The sequence below is a fragment of the Maylandia zebra genome, linkage group LG17 (assembly GCF_041146795.1).
Source record: "Maylandia zebra isolate NMK-2024a linkage group LG17, Mzebra_GT3a, whole genome shotgun sequence".
Taxonomy (NCBI): domain Eukaryota; kingdom Metazoa; phylum Chordata; class Actinopteri; order Cichliformes; family Cichlidae; genus Maylandia; species Maylandia zebra.
The window spans coordinates 15,553,214-15,576,376 of record NC_135183.1 but is presented as its reverse complement, the minus strand read 5'-3'; the positions used below and the strand labels follow the sequence as shown (position 1 = coordinate 15,576,376).

Genomic DNA, 23,163 nt, shown 5'->3' with positions numbered 1-23,163 from the left:
GAACTTCAACTTGGCCTTCCACCGTCCCGCGTGACGAGTGGAGCGGTGGCGGAGGGCCTGCTGCTGCACGCGCTTCAACAAAGCCCCTAGCTCAACAACTTTCACCCCCTACTCCACACCTGATACGCACACAGCAGGGCATATTTTCCGCTTAATCGGTCGAAGTCAGGGCCCGGAACCCATAGCCTGTGGGAAGAAGCTTGTGTAACGCTAATACGCCACGTTCAAAACTTCATTCAAAATTACAACAGTTAAAATAGTTTTTGTTTTATCGCTAGCCTAACTAACATTCCGTGTGTAACATGAAATCATTTCGTGTCTAAATACATTTTTGGCAAATTCGGTGCGCATAAAATACTCAGAAAGAGCTTTACGGCAACGAAATTTCCACTTTCATAATCGTAATTGCTGCTGGCTTCCGCCTTGCACTCAGCGTTTGATGGAAAACGTCAGCTGGATAAAAGGGCAACCCGACAGGCAAAGTTAAGATTTTATTGAAGGGTGGGCTTTAACGTGTATCATATGTGTGCCGAATTTAAGGATGGGCCCTGACAGTTCAACCTTGTTCCCACTTATGTTTTGACTGCGTGTATATTTGTTGTCATGCGCAGGACAATTTATTTTGCCATATTTTGAATGTGATTTAGCGGGCAGAATCTCTCCAGGAAAACGCCAGGGATCGGACCGTGTTCAAATGCTGAAACAAACTAAAAGAAAAAATGAGAAATACAGACGCAGGCTTGCTGACATTAGGACGGAACTATCGCACCGCTTTCTGCTCCACTTTCAGCTGCGTAGCCTGCGTTACTCAGTCAACTCCTCGCATTGCGTCTTTTTCGGAAAACACGAAACAGCACACCAGTGGGAAGGGTTGGAAGGGACACACTGCTACATTGTTGTACCGGAACAGGTTTTGTCCTACCATGTCGAAGCTGAGCCGCCACCGGGGAAAGTTAAAGCTGATATCAGTGCCTGCCCATCTCGCGCTGTCGTTCGTTACCATTCCATATTCATGTCTACCATTGTGCGCGTGCCAGCTGGAGTATAACCGCGGTGCTCGAGACCAGAAACGTCCCGCGTCAAGCTTCGGGCTCCACGGCAATAACCCCCCCACCACACGCGCGCGCGCGCACGCACACATACACATACACACACACCGCCTGGAAGGCTGCGGCAGAACAGACCAGTGTTACATTAACCTTTCACCTGTCTTCTGTTCAGCGTTCTCCTCGCTTCTGTCTTCCTCATATTAGCTCTTCTTCCTGATACTGTGAAACGTTTTATTCCTTCCTTTAGTTTTTTTTTTTTCACTTTTTCCTTTCTCACTTTGTTTGACTGCTTTGTGTTCATGTCTCTTCACCCTTTTTCTAAGATCGTAGATGAGCAGATTCAGTCCTTAGAGAGAATTAAGGGTGAGCCTTCATCTACAGTAGTCAGAAATCCTTTGCTTTATAAAGTCTAAATATTCACTTTCTGCCAAGGTTTGAGCTTCATTTGTCTTAGTTTTTTCCTTGGGATACACTCCATAAAGTGAAATGCAGTGTTTTGAGACCAGAGCTGTGATTTTATTATTAAATTAAAAGCTGAACAATTAATGAATCCATCTGCTGTTCCTGCTGTTCGACAGTTCCAATTAAACTACATAAACAGTGGTAACAATGTAAGCTTGTGAAGATTTAACTGTGATCAGACAAGGCTCTCGTGTCTGTGGCATGGTATCTTATGTTTTGACCTCTATGGATTCAGTCAATCTATTGCCGGTACTAAAAAACGCAAAAAAAAAAACCAAAAAAAAAATCGGAATCTTTTGGTACAACGTGCCATATTTTATTCCTGTTAATGTTTGGCTTTGTTTAGCATTCACTAAAAATAATAAATTAGTAATAATGCACATAGTAACGTGTTACTTTGTGGAATCTGTATGTAGACTGAGGAGATATACATATAGAAAGCATCAAAGTACTGATAGATCTGCTGCTGGTCACCAGATGTCAGATTTCCCATCTGGGTCCCGACAGTGTGCCTTTCTGGATGAGCAACAATACGGACCAGTCATTAATAATCAATCTATAACTTCACATTAAGCAGTCTGTGTGAACTGAATAACCACTAACAGCAAAACCAAAGCATTTCCCAAAGTGGGATGAATAAAGTATTCCTTTTATCTTTATTATTAATTCAAAGCATCTTTCATGTATTTTTTTTTTAAAGAATGCATAATGATTTCAGCTCATTCATTCAGTCATGAATGCAATTTATCATAGAAAGCACTAATGCTAAACTTCCACTAACATGCATATTTCTCAAGTTTACAACACATTTGTTGCACACATGAATTAATGTTTCTTTTACATTCTTTAATAATTATCCAAATATGTATTATGTGATGGATACATGAATTTACATAAATAAACTTAGAGGCATGTAACTGCCTTTAAAGAGACATTTTGCTGGTTTGCAGAACAGTTGTGGATCCTAGCCCTCTTAGGCTCTTCCTGTGTCCGCATGGGTTTTCTCCAGTTTCCTCTGGTTTCCTCCCACAGTCCAAAGGAATGCATGTTAGGTTAATTTGTTACCAATTAGTCTGGCTTCTTGTGTAAGGTGCTCTAAATGGTCAGGAAAATTAGAAATGTGTCATGCACATCATGCCACATCATGTGGTTTGCCTGTTTCGTCAGCATTCGGGTTCTTCTTCCAGGTTCCCTGTTACAACGTAACCCTTAAAACTTGGATCTCTAAAGGTTTTATCTTTATGAAGCTACCTCTAAGCACAAAACGTGGGCTGGGAGGTGACCTTGGAAGCCTGCAATGAAAAGTTGGTTTGTGGTTTGCAGTTTTTTATTTGAGTAAGTGGTATCATAAATAAATTGCCCAACACAAATTGGCTGGGTGACTGGCTCTCTGATAATATTTTTGCTCCTTACAAATGAGAGAAAACTGTTTAGGCTGACCTTTTACAACACAACTAATATATTTTATCTAGGTGACTGACAATGCGACTCGTCAGGGAAGCAAACTGTGTTATCAGTAAAGAAAAGAAAGAAAGGAGATGGAGAGGAAGTGAAGTGAGGCAAATAAGTTGTTAAAACAAAATGCAACTAACAAGTTTAGGTATGAACAGAAGTTAAATACAGGGACCCAGGGTCAGATGCGAAACATATCCATCATCATCATAACCCAGCACAAATGAACACCATGAAACCCATCACTCAGAGAGAGTGAAACAGCATTAGTTCCATCTCCAAACCATATGACACAAGGTGAGCTCAGATAGTGGCAACTAAAGATAATCCCAAGCAATCATTTGAATCAACAGCAGGGCAAATTTTTGAAGAAGCCAGTGTGTTGGATTTGAATCCTCTGGCTGACTGAGGCCTTTCTGTGTGGAGTTTGTATGTTCTCCCCATGCCTATGTGTGTTCTCTGGTTTTCTCCCACACTTCATGCATACATGGGTTAGAGTAAGGCTGAGGAATGAAGGTTAAAATGTCGTAACATTTTAAACCGTGCAGACTTGTAGATATATATATATTTATTACATGGGGTATATGACCAGTAATTATTGGCTACTCTAATGGCCAGACTGTTGTGTACATTACAAGAAGGAAACAGACAGCTTATGTATAGGACTCAGAGTTCTATGCAGCTGTCTATAATGGATACATGCATTTTGATCCTCTTTGAGTCTACTGAGTCTCATCTATGGTAACACATGGTGAGACATCACTTTGTAAACTGTAAAACTGCAACACTATGAAATATTATGCCGATCTATAGCATCTTATACTCCTATACTCATAATACCCTGTACTGCTGAAATGTATTCATACATTTTAGTACATCACAATAACACATATTTTTGTGAAGTGTTGTCTTTGCACATCTTATGCATATTTCATGGTTCTTATTTTCGTCATCACTTTACAAACTGTTGAACTACATAATTTAAAGCATATTTAAAATATTCTTTGCAGATTTTATATTCTTTTCTCTTGTAGCTTTACTATAATCTTTTTCTAATATGTTCTTTGACAATGTTTGCTCTCACTTTCCTATTTTTCATGTTTTTTGCCTTATTATTCAGAATCAGAAACAGAATATTTTATTAATCTCCAAGGAAATTATGATTGATATGCGCCAACAGTCGAAGACAAATTCCTTTTAGAATTGTCTTCAGTTGTCAGTAGAGACTCTGTAAGCTTCAAACAGCATCCACGTTAGGATCTGCTTTGTGTTTAAATAACTGATCTTCCCTATTGGACCAAACAGGTATCATTATACATGAGTGTGTCCTAGAAAAAAAAAAAAAGAGTAGTTGCTGACTCAGCTTACTGCAATCTGCATAGTGCCCCCTGCTGGAGGCATACATGTTCACTCACACAGATGCATAAACTCTCTGCCTGAAGGTCTTTTTACATGCGCAACTTAAAAGTTGGTCATAGTGCTGAAATATGAATAGTAGTAACACAAAGCAGAGAGGAAAGGTAATCTTTGCATAATCCCTAGCAGTTTATAATTTCATGGAGTCAGCAGACAAAATGAGATGTTTTGGCCGCAGGCTGGATCTGCATGACTGCAGAGTGAGCAGGCACAGAATTGCAAATGGGTATGATTGGACTTAATTATCTGCCCAGTATCACACTTGATGCCCAGTATCTTTTCTTGCTGTACGTCTTTTATGCCCCCCTATCTTTTTTGTGTGTTTGTGTTGCTGCTAGAGGGCAGTGTTTACCTTTTCACTGTAAATCAAAGCAGCTGTGCTTTTTAGTGGGCACACTCTCCATCTAACCTTCTGGAGCTGTGTTTAGGAAGGCTATCTAATGCCTCTCTTAGCATCCAGGGGACAGATGTTGGGGAATTCATTATCTGCTTTAAGACCGCTCAGCTGGACTTTCAGCGCCCAGAACCTCAGTTTTAGTCCAGCATGTTGGACAGCTACTATCAGCACTTTTTTTCTGTAAATGTCAGGTAAGCTATAAACATGTAGAAATCCTGGATGACTCCCTCAAAGTACAAACCGCAACAATGAGAAGACAAGTGTTGTTAGAGATCAACTTTTAAGCAAACAAGCTTGGTTGATAGTGGTGGTTTAGGGTTAAAGGTCATTGTCACCACCTATAAGATCATACCAGGACCCTACAGAAGTTGCACTGCCTGTCCAACTCCTCCAGGTTGGCAGTATGTACCACTGACAGAAGGTTTGCTGTGTCTTTCAGCACAGTCTCAAGAGCATGGAGGATATTCTGGGACATAGGCATACATGTGACAGATATGAAAGGGGTGTAGAGCATGTGTGGAGAATGTTATGTTGCCTGTAACATCGTTGAGTATGAGTGATTTGGTGATGAGTCAGTCATGGTCTAGGGAGGAAATATCCAATGGATGGACAAAAAGACCTCCACAGGATAGGCCAGTGGTTTTCAAACTCCATTGCGGTTTATTTCACACCTCAAACATTTAGCAAACAATTAAGCAAATACAAGTAATCTTCAATAAATTACAGGTAGTAATAAAATACACTACTAACTCTTTTACACTATGTCCACACCTGCACGGGTATTTTTGAAAACGCAGCTGTTTCTATGCGTTTGGACATTTCATCCACACGTAAACGGCGTTTCGAATCACCGAAAACTGAGATTTTTTTAAAACTCCTTTTTGCGTTTACGTGTGGACGAGAAATACAGAGTTCGTCAAAGGCATGTGCCCTTTTTCACGTCACGCAGTGCGCCATGTTATTGTTTACATGAGATGAATTGCAGAATGGCAGATAGAGACAAAATACTGTTAATATGACTATCTTCAGGTTTTACACCTTACATATACACACGCAGTTACTGTCCCTCTATTTAGAAAGACAGAGGCGTCACGGTGTGATTATTTTGCGTGTAGTTGTTTTTTTCCTGTGTAATAATTTTCAACATTGCTATCAATGCATTTTTCAAAAAAATGCCTCTCTGTGCAAAATAGGTTCAAAAACATAAACAACTGTGGGATACTGTTTGTCTGTGATTTAGACAGGGGGAACAAATCGTGGCAGGATGAGCCTGATGTTATTTGTATCCAGCTGTAACTTTACTGTATAATGAGCTAACATCTCCAAAATGTCAGGAGTAGTTAGTCATTACAACAAGTGTTTGTGAACTAAAAATCAAGAATGTGCGATACTGTTTTCCCATGATTTGGAGAGCCCAGCGCTGCTCCTGACGCAGGGAAAACCAGTTCTGCAGGGGAGACCTACCGTGGCACTTGTGCAGGTGAAGCCAAAGGGCAGACATGCTTCACCATATTTTCTAGTCTTTGGCTTAGAATGAAGTTGGTTTGGAAACATATTCAGCGATGCTTCATCTCCTGCTTTGCGTTTGTGTGGGCGCCCTGTCAAAAACCTGTCCATTATGCTAGCAGTTTCCAAGCGTTCTTTTTTTTCCCTCCCTTTTCATGGCTACTAGCCTTGTTTTGACTTGTGGCTAATACTCCTCTTCACTGCTGTCATCTAGTAAAGGACAATCCAACTGCTCTTCAGGCAGGTTAAGTTTTGAAGCCCTGGTACTATTGGGTGTTCTTAGCTTGTCAATGGAGCACTTTACTGTCAGACTTGTATTGGATCCGAGCATTTGTGATGGCAACATCAATGAAATGACTGATGACACCTATCATTCATTTCTTTGTTCAGCATTCGGTCACACGGAAACCTGGACATGAGCCTTCTGCTACAAATATCTTCTGGAGCTTTCCCAGACACAGTCAAAGCCATCAGTACTGTTATAGTGTAATGGTAAATGGGCTGGTTCTTGTATAGCACTTTTCTACTCTATCTGAGCACTCAAAGCACTTTTACACACATACACCAGCATAAGTGTATGTAGCATTTCTATGTAGCATTCACACGCATTCAAACTCTGAAGGATGCATCGGAGAGCAACTTGGTTGCCCAAGGATATTGGCTGACAGTCCAGTCTGTCTTATGGCCTCATGGTCTTATGTTTTACGATCATAAGCTAGTTTGCTTGCCGTGAGCAAGCCGTCAAACTATTTGGTGAATGATGGTTCAGGCCTCCTCCAGACAATCATTAGAGATGCTCCCCGACCCTCTTTTCGTAGCTGCTTATCTCCTCTTAGCTAGCATGGCTTTGGTTCTTCAATGTAGTTCCAATTGCTAGAAGACCTTTTGCGAACAAAGTATCTGCGATATTAATTGTTGTGCAGTGTCAAGCAAAGAATATGCAAGTTCCTGTCTGAACATATTTAACCAATTGCAAGACAACTCCTAATCTTTTTTTCCTGAATGCATTTTCCCCTTGGTACACAAGGAGAACAAAGACTTTTAGGCCAGTAGGGTTTGGCTTACGAGTGGCGAGGTACACAGGTCACTAGTTTTTAGCAGGGATAACACATAGACAACCATTCACACTCACATTCACACCTATGGCCAGTTTAGAATCATCAGTTCACTGTTCTGTTAATCTGTACATCAGTGAGCATTATACATAAACACACATGCACTCATGCTAGTTAACAGAGATGCAGCGCATAAGATGAGCAAATAAACCAGCAATATGAGGTTTGTTTGTTTTTTAATTAACAATATAGTTTTAAAGGATAGCAAAATTCTAACTAAACCTTACACACACTAATTCCCTATGTTTTAGCAATACCAATCTGACAAAGTAATATAAAAGATATATATAACCAGAGATCCATTTTTTATGTGTATAATTTACATTGTAATTTTGCTTTAATGTAGGTGAAAAATCAGAATTGCTCACCCAAGCTTTAAGATGCCATTTGAGTGATCTGTGCGTTCCTAATGCTCTTTTAAAGAATGAAAAGAAATTAGTTCTGGCAAGCAAAAAGACTTCCTGCAGAAATGGGAGCAGCTCAGAGGATTAAGAGGGGATGTTCTAAGTGCTAAGCACCAATGGCTTCCATTCAATTTGATCACTGTGAGAGAATTTAACTACACAAGTACAAGACATTTGTTAGACTTTTATGAGTCTCCAAAATCACTGATTTCAATTCAAACTTTCAATGCTTAGAATTTTTATTTAACAAAACAGTAACAACCCCCCCCCCCCCCCCCCCCCCCACACACACACACACACACACCCAGCATTTTAAGTCAACAAAGATACATCCCATGTTATTATTTTCAGTATTGCAAAGCTTCTGTGTAAGTTCAATAAGAAAGATCTATAATCCCTCATCTGCCTGCTTTCCTCTGTTAGGTTGCTTTTCAGTTTTTCAGCCACTTTCTGTTCAACCACTTTGCCATGCTGTCAATCCTAGTACTGCCATTGTTACTCTAGTCCAATCAATTGCCTTCTTTGAGCCTATCAGCCTTCACTTTGCATGGCATAATTCTTTGCTCTCTGTCATTTTCCCTTTCAGACTCATTCATACAACCCACCTCCTCCCCATCTCCACCTCACAGTCACCTCAGTCATAGCTCCATCCAAGCCTCAGTTTTCATCTTCACCTTCTTCTTCTAGTTGCTCAGCAGTCCTGAGCAAGCACTTTAGCAACAGTGGGAAGGAAAAACTCACTTTTAAGCTGAATGCTCTGCCTTCCATACTACTGCATACAACTACTACAGATGGGTTTTTAAGTAATGGTTTAATCACTGCCATCTTATAGGCATGTGGTACTTAGCCCAGTAATAGGAATAAACTGATCATATTTAAAATTATAGTATTAATTAATGGCAGGACTTCTCTGAGCAGTCTTGTAGGAATGGGGTCTAAAAGACACGTTAATGAATTGGAGGAAGTAATTACTGAAGTTAACACTGAAAAATCAATCAGAGAGAAACAGTCTAAAAAAATTAACAATATTACTGAAAGTAGCTGTACGTAATAATATTATAAGTAATTTTTTCTCTAATGTTTATTTTGCATTTTTGAAAAAATTTATGAAATCATGACAATTTAAGGTTAAAGGGATGCTTGGCTCAACAGAGCTCTAACTCTTTGTCAGCCTGGCTGCAGTGCTAACAGAAACCTAGGGTTGTTCTTAATTTCCCTTAAAAAAAAAAATAGAGCAATAAACTATTTTTCCAGGCAAAATAAAGATCTTCTTAATTAGTGAGATTTCATTTCCTCCCCACCTTACAGATTATCTGCTTTAACGTGTATGTTTCAGAATTGAATGCTTCTATTAAATTGGTTTTTGGTGAAGACCGAGTCTCTAAATATGCAAGGCCTTTCCTGAAAAAGATATTTTCTGTTTGAAGCACATGTTGTGTATTCCTTTCAGCACTGAATGATGCAGCACTCAGTGGTGAATCGTGTTCAGAGCATGACAGCGCTCTGACCTGCACAGTGAGCTGTGTTCACACAGTGATTTCTGGAAGTATTTCTGAGACCATGCACTGATTTCCATTACATAATCATACCTGGCCTTATAGCAGTGCTGCCGAGGGCCTTAACATTATATAAACATTTATAATAAATAAATTATAATACATTACATTACATTATAATAAAATTTAATATAACATTAAATTTTTTTATAGAGCACTCAACTTTTTTTTGAATTGGGTTTGTAATTTTTATAAACAGAATTTTATAGAATCAGCAGTTCTATTAAGTTAGGATCAAAGATACTAGGTGAATTTTCTTAGACAGTGTAAAGTGGAACCTATTATACTGACATGACAAGGTGTAAAAAAAAACCTCTTTCAGACATTAGGAAAAAGGTTTTGGATGCTTATTAATCTCCAATGGACTGAAAAATTATTGAAATAAAACTTACAATTATCTACAAGTTGTGAACATTTAAAACAACGTCTGTTCTTTCAAGAACTGATTGGCTCAGCAAATTCAGCCCAGGAGCAGACCGTTGTAGGCAAAAAGAAATTTGAAATTTCTCAACCTTGAGATTTCTCAGTTTTTCAAAAGCAACTGCAACAGATTCTGTTAGCAGTAAACTTTTAATCTATTCACATTTTACCTGAAAGAAGCAAACTTTTTAAATTTCGTTAATAAGCAAAATCCAGATTAACATGACATAGCTGAAAAACTACTGCCGTAATGTGAATGATAGAAACAGAAAACAACCGACTCTCTTATTTATGATATATTTGATGGACACACTGTATCTAGGTCTCTCTTTATACAGCTTAAGCCAAATTTGAAGTTGGCCCATTTGGGTGCAACTCAGCAGGGTTCTTGTAATTCCACTTTGATATAACTGTGCCTGACTATCCTGCGCAAACAACTTTAACTTACCGGTACAATAAACTGACAAGAGCACTGCTTAGAGGTAAACGAGAACAGGTTTGAACCTTGCTCTCCATGCGATTGATACATATTTGCGTGGGATTTATGTTTTGTTGCATTTCTGCATTTAGAGCACAGTTACCTTCAATGCATGTGCAAATCTCTGGGCAGATAAACAAAAAAATGTTTTTAAATCTGTTCCTTCCATTTACTATTTTATACACTGTTGGTACGATATAAGTTGCAGTATGTGACAGACATGAAAGAACACTTTAATAGTTTTCATCTGTCTGTCTGGGTCTGTTTTCGAGGCTTCTCATGCTATCGCCCTTGCTCCGCGACCACTCCTCTTCTTCCCTTCTTACAAAGATTATTACTGCCAGCTGACCTCCTACACACCACTTGCCACCCAGTAAGTTGTTTAAATACAAATAAGATGGCGGTATAAGAAAACACTGGAAGCAGAGTAAATACTACAATTATCATGCTTTTGTTTTGTTTTGTCATGTCACACAGTAAAAACAATACAATATCCACATCTCTGCAGTATTAAAGTGTAGAAACCCTGAATGCTAGCCATGTCTTTAATAATTCCTGATCTAATCTGAACAAATCCAAAAGGCACATGAAGCTCAACATTATTTTAAAAAAGCCTCAAACTACAAAAACATATCAAAATAAGTGACATTAAGTTACATTAAAGTACCAAGATAATGGACAAAAATGATCTTAGTCATTTTTTATAACATATGGTGTGTTCAGCACATTTGACTGAATATAAACAAGAGGGCAGAATGACATGCAAATTTAATGCCATATGATTATAACGTGATTCATCATAAAACATGAGCTCTTATTCTGACTCATCTCATAAACAATGTGGAAACAGAAAAGGGATTAGAGAACAACAAGCCCTCTGTCTCTCGCTCTCTTTCTCACACACACACACACACACACACACACACACACACACACACACACACACACACACACACACACACACACAGAGTTCAGCACCCAAACTCCAGCGCAGACCTCACACTCACTGAAGGGCAGAGCCGAAAACAGCAGTCTGCTGTACGTTCATCCCTCATAATTCATAATTAAGATTCAAAGTTTGTTTAAGGAGGAATGAATCCTGTACAAGCTGTTAGTGTTGTTGCTTTTTCTGTGGGAAAAAAAACTCCAACTTTATTTTATATTAAAATTAAAATACCAAACTCATAAATCTGACAAATAAAATAAAAACAGATTAGCACCATAGTGCTCATTATTATTGTACTCACCATCCACCATGTCTTGGCACTGACATCATAACACAACTGCCACTTCACCGAGCTGTCTGCTTCACCGCATCCTCCTGGTGCAGATGACATTGCCATGACAACAGAAAGGGAGCAATCAAACCATCAGTTCATGGCTTTTGAGGAAAACAGAGGAGTCGATGATAAGGGATGAGCTGCGCTTCCCGTGCTTTTGTCTGTATTTCTCAGCCTTTTTCGGATGCAGTCCTGTGCTGTTGTAGTTCAGCTCTGGGTCTTTATACAAAGTTCCTGAGAAGAACAGAGCAAGAAGCAAGTGGCAAACTAATGCCCAAACCGTCCAGTATCTAAAAAGAAGGGCTTCGATGTTTGGTTTCCAGTGCAACGAAGATTAATGTACATTTGACATATTCAAGAATCCTCTGACATGTGTCGACACTTTGTATTGCTTGTGTTTGATATATTCTCCCTGCTCAACAAATCAGTCAAGCCTCCGAAAAACAAAAAGTTAGTTATATTTAGTGCAGTTTTAAATAAAGCCTACATTATAAAAGCACAAAAAAACAGCCTTGAACTATATAGGAACCCTGATCCAGCACCGTTTCTCCTCTCTGTCCCACTGGACTCCCACTAAATCCAAAAACTATCAGGCAGAGAATTTCAAAAGTCCCACTCCACCATGGTCCATTTCCAGTCGTCAGCTTCTTGCATTTCTTTCTTCATACAAAAGCCGAGCTGCTTACCTGTCACGTTCTGTCCCCCACAGCCTCGAGGGAAACCTCAAACTTTGAACTCCAAACAAAACTCAACGTGATATTGTTCTCTTGTCAGTTATGCTTCCCCTGATCATTCCCTCATGTGGCTCCTGACAGTCTCTTCATTTTGGAAAATCAAAATAAATAGGCATTAGTTATTTGTAAGTACTGAATATATTCCTGTATTGTTTTTCCAGGTCCTTTCAGCACCTGTCCAAGTTCAGCAGTATCTCTACAGAGAGTCCCATTCAAAAAAGTTCAATCAAGCTCCATTCTTTCTGACAATTTTAAAGTGGAGGAAAAACAGCAGCCAACAACCAAACCGACAAGCCAGCCACCCCCTTTCTTTATTCCACTGAGTGGGCTGTCACTTTGAAGAGGCGGATTAAGAACTAGTAGACACACATGCGGGTACACACATACATCAGATGCTTGTTGCCAGCTGTCTAATCACATACATGTACAAAAACATACACACGTTGCTTTAAAAAACACTAATGTGCAAATAAAACAAAAATGAGCCAAAAACCCTTTAGGTCGAGATGTCCACTGTGACTCAGTGCTCATTTTGAAAAAATGCTCTGACCTTTCTCTGTCTCTCACTCGCTCGCTCTCTTTTTATCCAACACCCCCACAGCAGCACGGGCTGGTACAGGGATCCTCAAATCTAACTTCTTCAGTGGTTCATGGAAACGTGAAGTTCTCTAATGTCCTATCATTTCAAATCTCTCTTATGTTAGGAAGAGACACTTTCGAGTTATTCCACAATCAAATTATAAAACTCAAGGTGAGAAGAAAAGATGATACGTGACTCTGAGAAGCTTAAGAAAAAGTGGATACTAATACTGCGAATACTGAGATTGTTAATACCCTAAATATTTGGGAATTCACAACTATATAATTGCTCCTAAATTTGCTCTGATTCTATTGTTTTGTAGTATGTGAGTTTTCTGTTATGATTGTTGTGCTGGAAACTCACACCTGCCCATTCTGCTCTGAGTCTCCTCTGTCAGCATGACAAAACGTGTTAAAATTATACGCCAGGACCACGGGAAGAATCTGGTGCCTCACAGCAAAAAAGTCTTGCGTTCGACTCCACCACCTTGCTGTGGAGTTTGCACGTTCTCCCCGTGTTTGTGTAGGCTATCCAGGTTCTCTGGTTTCCTCCCACAGTCCAAAGACATGCAGTTGGTGAGGTTAGGTTAACTGGTGATTCTAAATAACCATAGGTTGTCTGCCTCTCTGTGTTAGCAGGGTGTACCCCATCCCTCGCCCTATCATAGATGGGATGGGCTGCAACCCTGATAAGAAAGAGGACGTGTGTATCGAGTCAGATGGACATAGCTTTGGCCAATACCCAAGTAACCAGGTGAGTCAGCAGACCCTCAGGCTTTGAAGCTTTGACTCCAGCACACTAAGGCCAGTGTACGTGGGCCAGTTTCTGAAGCGTTCATTCAAACCATACTATTAGTTTTCCTACTCCACTCCCCTCTTTTCACCACCCGTGCATTTTTGTCCCTTTAGGAATTTATGTGCATTTAGGTGTTAATAGTCTTGATCTGCTCTCCCCTGTGCTTTTGTGTTGCCACGCTTGCTAGTTGTTTGTCTCTATATTTGTCATTTCTTTTTTATCTGTCCACAAAGTCCAACCAATTGTGGAAAAGCCCTTTACAGGTCTTCTTCCTGTTAAAGGAACTTCATCCTCATAAGAGTTTGTCTAGTTATTGGCATTTTCTTTATCTTACTTTATAGCTGATCTTGAGATGACTGTTGATGAACTAATGTTATGTCAATTAAAAATAAATGAGCCAAACTGAACTGCTCGGTATTGTACCTCAGCCGAATGCTTCTGGCTTCCCAGGAACACGGGGTCCAACCATTTTGGAGACCTGGGGGCTGCAACAACTCTACAGACCAGTTTTAGCAGAAAAAAACTAATAGTAAAATTGCTGTTTTGGTTAAATGTACCCAGCCACTCACCCACCCACAACCACACACACAGTCTCGCTAGATAGATAGATAGATAGATAGATAGATAGATAGATAGATAGATAGATAGATAGATAGATAGATAGATAGATAGATAGATAGATAGATAGATAGATAGATAGATAGATAGATAGATAGATAGATAGATGTCATTTCGAATCATACTTCCTTCACAGGGATTTTGCAATTTTCTTTTAAAGTAAATTAACCAATTTACAGTACTACCTCTGCCCTTTGCTGAGCTGCCTTGTCTAGAGGACGGGTGGTTTTTCAGGGTGTGGTGACAGTGCGGTTGACTTAGTGTCTATGTCAGCCCATAGAGTTATAGCCTTACAGCTGAGGGCTTGAGGTCTCCAGATCAGGCCAACCACAGCCCACTGACGAGAAGGTCAATACTCCTCCACCAAATGTCAAACTGCTGTTTTAGGCTTGCCTTAAACTGGCATTATTATTTAGGGTACTATTGTTCTTCCCTGGTCTTTTTAGTAGTTTTTCCCTTTAAATGCCTAAATACTGCTTTAAATACTAGAGAGGATGAAAACTTACTGAGGGTTTAGCAGTATGAAACAGCCCACCTCTCACCACACACATGCACATAAATTTAAAACACAATCTTGTAATTACTAGTTCAATCAATCATCTCTAAGGTTCCACCCCCTCACTTAATTAGACAATTAACCTCCCTCAGAGGTGTAAACATGCAGCAAATCAGGCATAAACACAGCACTGTTGGTCCACAAAAACAACAGGACATAAAGGGAGTAAATTACAGGTCAGAATAAGCACACACACACACACACACACACAGTCCAGTACCCAAACCCCGGAACAGACCTCACACTTACTGAATGACAGAGCAGAACAAGCCTCTCTTTTCTTGACTTCAAAATCTGCTCTACTTTCTTGCATTCATGATCGTTGTCCAACAAAATGTAATCTTATGATTCACATTAAACACGATACTTATATATAATCAGCATAGCTGGGATACACAGTTCAATTTGGTTTTATTTATATAGCTCCAATTCACAGCACCATTCATCTCAATGTGCTTTATACATTTATATAAGAACACTGAATTAAAACAGAAAGCACCCCAACAACAATCTGATGATGTCCTGTGAGTAAACACTTTATAAGAACCTTCAGCATGACCAGGTTTAGGGAGGGGCAGCCGTCTGCCTAGAGAAACAACAAACATATTGATATATATTTTATTTAATAGATATATATATTAAACATATTTGATTTATATTTGGTTGTATTTGAGCAGAAACTGAAGTGGCTATACACATGCCCTGTAGTTTGTGAAGTTCAGACAGTTTTTGATTTATTTATTCAGTGGGGTGGCATGTTGGTGTGGTGGTTAGCACTCAGCAGGACGGTTCTGGGTTCAAATCCAGGCTGGGGCTTTTCTCTGTGGAGTTTGTCTGTTTCCCCCATGTCTACCAGGTTATGTCCATCTATCTTCTTCTCAAAGACATGCATGCAACGGGCTAGCAACTTCCCAAGGTCAACCAGCCTCTTGCCCTGTGACAGCTGGGGTAGGCTCCTGTCCCCCCAACCCTGAACTGGATGAATAGAAGATGATGGGTGGATTAATACACATACCAGATGTTATCACGGGGAACTTATTAAGTTATTAAAGTAAATACAAATCTGCTATTAAACACTCACTTCGGGACAGTGATTCCAGCTCTTAAGCAAGCTACAGTGGAAAACAGCGCTCGTGAAGCACAGTGGGCAGCAGTACGTGATACACAGATGTAGGGCAATGGGGCTCTTGATCTCTGAAGCCATTTAACAGCTTATAAAAGGCTTAAATGCTTTGGCACCACCTGCTGGATGTTTCCAGTGCTGCTTTAAACAACATGACTCTAGATCAGGCTTGGCCAACTCCAGGACTCGAGTGCCGGTGTCCTGCAGGTTTTAAATAGTACTCTGGATCTACACACCTGAATCAAATGATTAGTTCATTAGTTCAAGACATGTTGAGGAGGTAATTTAGCCATTTGAATCAGCTGTGATGGATCCAGCAGGACACCGGGCCTCGAGGCCCAATTTTGCCAATACCTGAAGGTTTTCAAACAACTCTTCCTCTTCCTCTCTGGGGGATCTGCCAGCATCCACAACACTGAATTTGGAATAATATGTTGTTTGGTTATCTTTTGAATAGCATAGCTCAAAATGTGTTAAATGTATTTATGTCTGTAGCATTTTTAGCTCCCACTGGTCCACTCCTGCCACCATTGTGCACTCTTACCACTTTTTTTCCACTATGGTGACTGTGATAAGGAGGGAGCGGTTCAAAGAAAAGAGACGTTTCAGAGTCCTGTCGATGGATGGTTTGATCTAGTGAATAAAAATAGTTCTTTATGGATTAGAGACATATAATGTGCATAGATGACAGCGCTGCATGAATAACTGAGTTTGCAGTAGGAACAGGAAGCTCACTGCTGTGGTTTGTAGCTGACGTTACTGGTTAACAACCTTTAACAGATTCAGCTTCTCCACAGTAACTTTTTGAGTTTACCTTCCTACATATACTTGCATGTCCATCTGCAATCGCATTTCTGTACAAAAGTGGGGGTTTTTTCTGTGGATGAGGCTTGTTTATATATCAGTGGCATAATTGCTGGAAAGAGACTTATTTTATTTGTTGTTGAGGGTTTTTTCCATTTATTTATTTTTTTAATTGAATTTTGAATCATTGTCTTGCTCTTAAGCTTCAGGGCATGAACTGAAGCCCAGATATTCTCCTTCGGGATTTCCTGGTAGAGAGCAGAATTCATGGTTTCATTATTCACAGCAAGTCGTCCGGGTCCTGAAGCAGCAAAGCAACACACAACCATGACACAATCACCAGATCTGACTGTTGGTATGAGGTTCTTCTTCCCAAATACTGTGTAAGTTTTACTAACAGACAAGTTTTGTTTCCATCATTTTTTTGATTCTTGATCAACATGCATATATTTTCTCAAATACATTTATGAAGGATACAAATTATTTAAAAGCACAGCTTTATGTAGGGATGCATAAAAAATAAAAAGACGACAGGATATTGGAAAAACAACTTAATCACACCACTTCTTCTTCTTTCATTTATTCTTGATTAACATATGAAGCAGTGGGATTTGGTACATCAGGTGTGAGCTCCAGTAGCTCTGGTTAACCAATAAACCAGTAACCAACCAGACCTAGTGCATCATTGTAAACATAACCTTTAAAACTAAATATATCATATTTTGTTTTATTTTATTTGCAAAGAAAAAACCCAAAGTAAATTGCAACATTTATTTTTAAAGAGCAAAATGTAAATAAATGCCTGATGTTGCAAATACAACACAAATCAAAACTTAATTTGTTTTGTAAAATGTTTAACATAATTTATAATTCAGCAACAGATTCTATATTGATCAAATATTTGATATAAAATAACTCTAAAATGAATTAAGACACTACATGTAGGATTTAAATTTCCAGTTTTCCAGAACAGTTCTTGGCTTTGCAAATAATCTCTCGTCTTCCTCCTGTTTCTTACATCTTTCTCCATCTGTCAGTTTTGCACATGAATGTTTTTTTCCTCTCGCTGGAAAATACAGCAACTCTTTATTTAGCTCACAGACATGTTTTGCGAGAAAAAGTGCTTTTTGTCTTTGCTGATATTTTCTGATATTTGCTCAACCATCAACTTAAAAACTCGATTTATAGCAATATTCACTAAATATGACCATGATAACTTTATTAAATAAAAACAAGTGAGTGAGTGTGATTTAGCAGAATCGTGCTCTTCAGTTGGTCATGAACAGCTACAGACTGGTTTGATGAATTTCAGCTCCATCCGCCCCTGCTGGCTCGTCATAACCATCCTCCCTGCAGAAAAAAGACAGTGATGATCAGACAGGTTATTTGTTTAATCGCTTTTACCTGTAGCTACCTTTGAATACCGTGAGTGACTTCATAATGTAAGAAAGTGCATCCAAATTTATGTCTAATGGATGTGAATACTAGATATTTTTAAAGAAAAACAAGGTTATTAATTTCACCACCAAGTTAACTGGTAATTGTAATGCAGAAGTACAGTTTCCATTGTTGCTGTGGAGGGAGGATGTGGTCTGTGGCTTAGCTGCAGGGGAGAGGTGGTACAGTGGTTTCAGGGGCACTGCCAGGGGAGGCTGACTGACCCAGCTGTCAACGATGGTCTAATCATGCCTTACCTATTTCAGTAGCACGCTGGAGCCTGGCAGAGGGAGGACAACACTGGGCTGGCATTGAGAGACAGAGACAAAACGAAGGCGGCTACTGAGGCCTGAAAAAGCCTTTGTAAATAAGCGTAGCCCATACACGCAGTCCAGGTACCGGTGAAGATGGTTGAGGAGCTGCCCACTCTGCATCAGGAGATTGAGGCAGTGCATCAGCAACAAGATGAGATGCTACAGACCCAGGCCACAAGACGCAGGCGTGCTCAGAGGATCCACCAGGGAGCCCTCAGCCAATGGTGGCAAGACCATGGCTCCTTACCCCAAAGAGGAGACCCTCCATCACCACCTGAGGGAGAGGAGCTGCCCTGTTCATATCCTAGTAACCTGTTTCTCTCTGCGTCCCTTAATTCTGATTAAAGGATGTGCCAGATTGGACTAGGTTTAACAAACTGATGGGCAATGGCATGATGGGCAATGACATGTGATGTCTGTGCTGCGCTCAGGGGGATATCACTTTGTTTTAGTTCTTGTGGATTATGCAGTGAGATGTCTCAAAGCAGCGCTGCTGCTTAGCATTTTTGCAAGGAGTGTAGCACAGATGCTGTTTTAGTTCACCTCCTGAGTCAGCATCCCAAAAGGGATACAGATGGACCACGGCACCTTGTCTCACACTTTAAAAGAACACTATGAATTATTGGGCTAAAAGTCTGTTCGGACCAGCGTCTATCACTTGCGCACTGACAGGTTAGTGGGGCATATGAAGAAGACTTTAAAGTCTACGACTCGTAGGTTCATTTACAAGGATGAACACAATTGGCATCACTGGCTAGACCCACTATTGTGGTTGTGCATGAGGTGCCGCAGGACCCTGCAGGATTTTCTTCCTTTGAGCTGCTGTTTGGCAGGAAGCCATGAAGGTTGTTGGAATTAATTAAAGAAAATGGGGAAGAAGGTACAGGAAGGCTATTAGTGTTAGGTGCATGCCATTAAGCAACTTAATTCATTTAAAAAATAATGTTACAAAAGCTTAGAAATAAAGCACACCCAGGGGGCTTGAGCTCCTGGCATAAACATATAGGTTTACAGTTCATCAGCATATTTTATTTTCATTTCAGTAGATTTTCTATTGATTTGTTGTTGTGTAAAACAAACAGCCATGGATGAAGTACGGCTGCTTCTTCAAGTCAAAGTTTGTTTATCAGGTGCCTGCTAGCTTTTTCCCAGTCAAGGTTTTAATGGTGATTACAGGAACAGTGCTGCTGTTTTGGATGCTAGAGAAATGCACCTGCACTGTGTCTGCAATGGTTCTACCTTTTCACTCTTTGATGTGTGTGTGTGTGTGTGTGTGTGTGTGTGTGTGTGTGTGTGTGTGTGTGTGTGTGTGTGTGTGTGTGTGTGTGTGGGCCTCCTTGCTCTAGGCAACGGGGCTAGCTTCTTTCTGCTAGGGAGGTTTTACTGTGTTTACTTTTTATTGCTGTTTCGTATTGTAGTAATTCAGTTTTTACATCGTTTTATACATTATCTATGCAATCACTGTGGTAGTTTGTGCTCGTGCAGCACACTGTGCTTCTGCCTAGAAATAAATTAACTTTACCCTACCCTAAAAATACTGACTAATTGTGAGGTTTGGTTTATATGCTGTGACATCGCTCATCACCGTTGCCTCCACCAGTGTGTGAACGTGAGAGTGAATGAATAGTGGAATTGTAAAGCGCTTTGAGGGTCTCGAAAAGCGCTATATAAATGCAATCCATTATTATTATTATTATTATTATTATTATTATTATTATTATTATTATTATTATTATTATTATTGTTTATAAAGTAAGCTATGCTTGCATTCATTTTTGCTACATGAGATTTCATATATTTCATATTTCCTCTTTTTTCCCTAAAACAAACCTTTTCTTAAGTAGTCTTTGAATAACCAGAATAATGAAGACAAGGAGAAGGAAACCGACAACAGCTGTCAGGCCGAGTAGCCAGGGCTGAAGGGACACTGGCTTGGATCCTTCTGCTGCTCTCATGCCATTTTGAACACCTGCACACACACAGACTTGCATTATTATTGGGGGGGTTCTAATCACCAGATGATATTGCACTTTGCACAGATTTCCTGTAAACCTTACCCTAAATGCTTACTCTAAACTTGGGTCTACCATAAGCTTAAACTGATTGTTTAACATCATAGTTTAAAGTATGGGTGCTTCTGTCTGTAAAAGGAAAATGAGTCCTCAGTGTGTGCAGAGAATTATAATGACATTTGTGATATCAATGCATAACTATAAATAAAGTGAAAGCCAATTTAAATTAATTTGTATGTTTTTAATGACATAATCATTTTTTTAAATTTGACGTTAGGCTCAGAACTGCTCCTTATCAAAAACAGAGCGAGTCAGAAGGACAGAGTTTACATTCTATTCATTTCGATAGACCTGGTAATTATATGTAACCTGGTGGAAGCAGTTTGTAGGAATAATTGTTCCTACAGGTTCACACCGCACTGCAACAAGGGTCTCATATGTGACATCTTCAATCATTAATGAACAAAATATGGAAACAAAGTTGAGTAACAAAGAAAACACATTTTATGGTACCACAAAGTGCCATAGTTAGACAGATTAGTGTTTCACAAGAACAAGCATTTTAGCGTTTAAGGACACCAGGTTAAAATAAATCAAGTAACTAAACAATGACCTAACGTCTGAGCTGTAAACAGTATAGCAGATAAAAGAAAATCAGACACACCGACGCACATATATGTAGACAGCAAGACGATATAACCCACACTTGTTTGTAGTAAGAAATACAGAATTACATATGAATTCAAACAGAAGGCGGGACATGTTTTACCTCTGTCAGCTAAGCAGATGGTGGCACACAGCAGCACGCATGACAAAAATATTTTCATTGTGAATTCAGACCAAGTCGATCCAACAGCTCACTAGAAATGGGACTCCACCTGACTTTCTGAGAAAACACATGCACCTAACACTAACTGGGGTCAAAGTTCACAGTCCACACAGATAATATCACAGAAAGTTATTGTGCTCTTACATTTCAGCATTTTCACGTGGTTCATGTACACCCATAGGCCTCATAAGGGACAATAGTTAATTAGGCGAGCACTGCTGAGTAAAAATCACAGGGCCATTACAAAGAATCTGAATATACTGAAATATTTTATAGCTTTAACAGCAGCAGTTTAACTTGATTGCTGAGCCTAGATTATCCAAGTGGCATTCTGGGCAAAAAAACAAACAAACAAAAGCGCTTCTTTCTGCACTAACATAATAATCTGGGTAGGCTATGTAAGAGAATGAAACAAGTAGGAGTTAGGTAAGCAAAGGAAAGCAGAGGACAAGAAAAAAAGGTGTGCCATTTTTATGGAAGTTGCCTACTGAGAATTGCTTTGCTCAACATTAAAGTTGCTGAGAAAATCTTCAGTATGCCGACATGTCTGTGTCCTGATGGTAGATTTAACATGAACTCGAAGAAATTAGATTTGAACTCATAAATAAACTTTGTCTCTGTTTTCAATCTAATGTCTGATTCGATCATTCAAAAACATTAGTGAATTTTTATTAGGATATTTCCTTTGTGGATGGATGTATACACCGTGTGTACATCTATCTTAGAGTCTCAGAGCTTATCCCAGCTGCTATGTGATGAGAGGCAAAGTACAAACTGTAGCACAGCAATTTAGAGTCATTAATCTAACCTAACTCTAATTACCTCGGGAGGAAGCTCCAGAGAAAACCCACGCTGGAGAGACCCACGGTGAGAACATGCAAACTCCACACAGAAAAATCAGATCATGGTGGATTTGAACCCGAGACCAGGGATGGGAGTTTTGATGCTGACGTTTCCTCACTGTGTTGAGCTCCCAAAGCACAGATGTTTCGAAATACTGCTCTGAAGTGGGGTATCACTGGTGCTCTTATGGTTTTCAGATTGTTTGTGCCAAAAAGCGATGGTCTGCCAAAAAATGATTACCAGTATTTAAACTGCTGAAAGTAATTTGTTGTCTTTAATATGTGAAACATGTCAAATCCATCCCTCATGAATGACATCAAGTCACAAACAACATTTCTGCCACGAGGTAGAAGCTGTAATCAGTTTTTTTGGCAAAGTGACTTGTATATATTGCTTATTTGTCCAGTTAAAAAGTCCTGTTGACATTAAAAATGTCTTTTTGAAGAGAGACCTGGCCAAGAAAGCAGCAGAAATGGCAACAAGTATAACAATAGTCCTATAAAGATATTTTAAGTGGCCAAACACTAATCACTACTAATCACTACTCAGGACCTTTTTACTGTGGTAACCTTAAATGCTATGTCATAATCAATATAATAATCATAATTTTTTAAGCCTTTCTATTGAAATCTAGCTGGCTAGTATCCATCAGACATCTGTGTCCACGGGTATGTAAGCTCACGATCCCTGTATGTCTGTCACTGAGGCTTTGATGCAATATAACTGCAGCTGGAGCTGAACTCCTGAACATTTAGCGCCCCCTGTTGAACCCTTTGATATGACAGCGTGTGTAACCTGAGTGTGCGAAATACTTCCAAGACCACATCAAGCCAGAGTTTGAGTCGTAGATTTTTAAGTTTTAAATGTCACTTGTTCGTGTTTAAAGGATATTTTATTTCTTATGCCGCATAAATCGATTGATTAGAAGACAAAGTGTGAATAAAGGACTTTTATTCTGAAGGATCGTAAACGGAAACGCTTTT

General features: G+C 39.5%; 1 protein-coding gene across 2 annotated transcripts in view; it reads right to left on the bottom strand.

Moving 5' to 3' along the window:
• The window catches only part of nfic (nuclear factor I/C), a 48,251-nt gene extending 35,672 nt beyond the window's left edge, over positions 1–12,579 (bottom strand). The window contains exon 1 of one of the 2 annotated variants that reach the window (XM_076875885.1): positions 11,503–12,579. In XM_076875885.1, coding sequence (XP_076732000.1) covers positions 11,503–11,598 — 96 coding nt within the window. In that variant the 5' untranslated portion in view covers positions 11,599–12,579. Of the gene's footprint in view, positions 1–922; positions 1,217–11,502 lie in introns of those variants that run through there. The other variant, XM_004569314.6, reaches the window with a different exon arrangement.
• Positions 12,580–23,163: the final 10,584 nt, after the last annotated feature.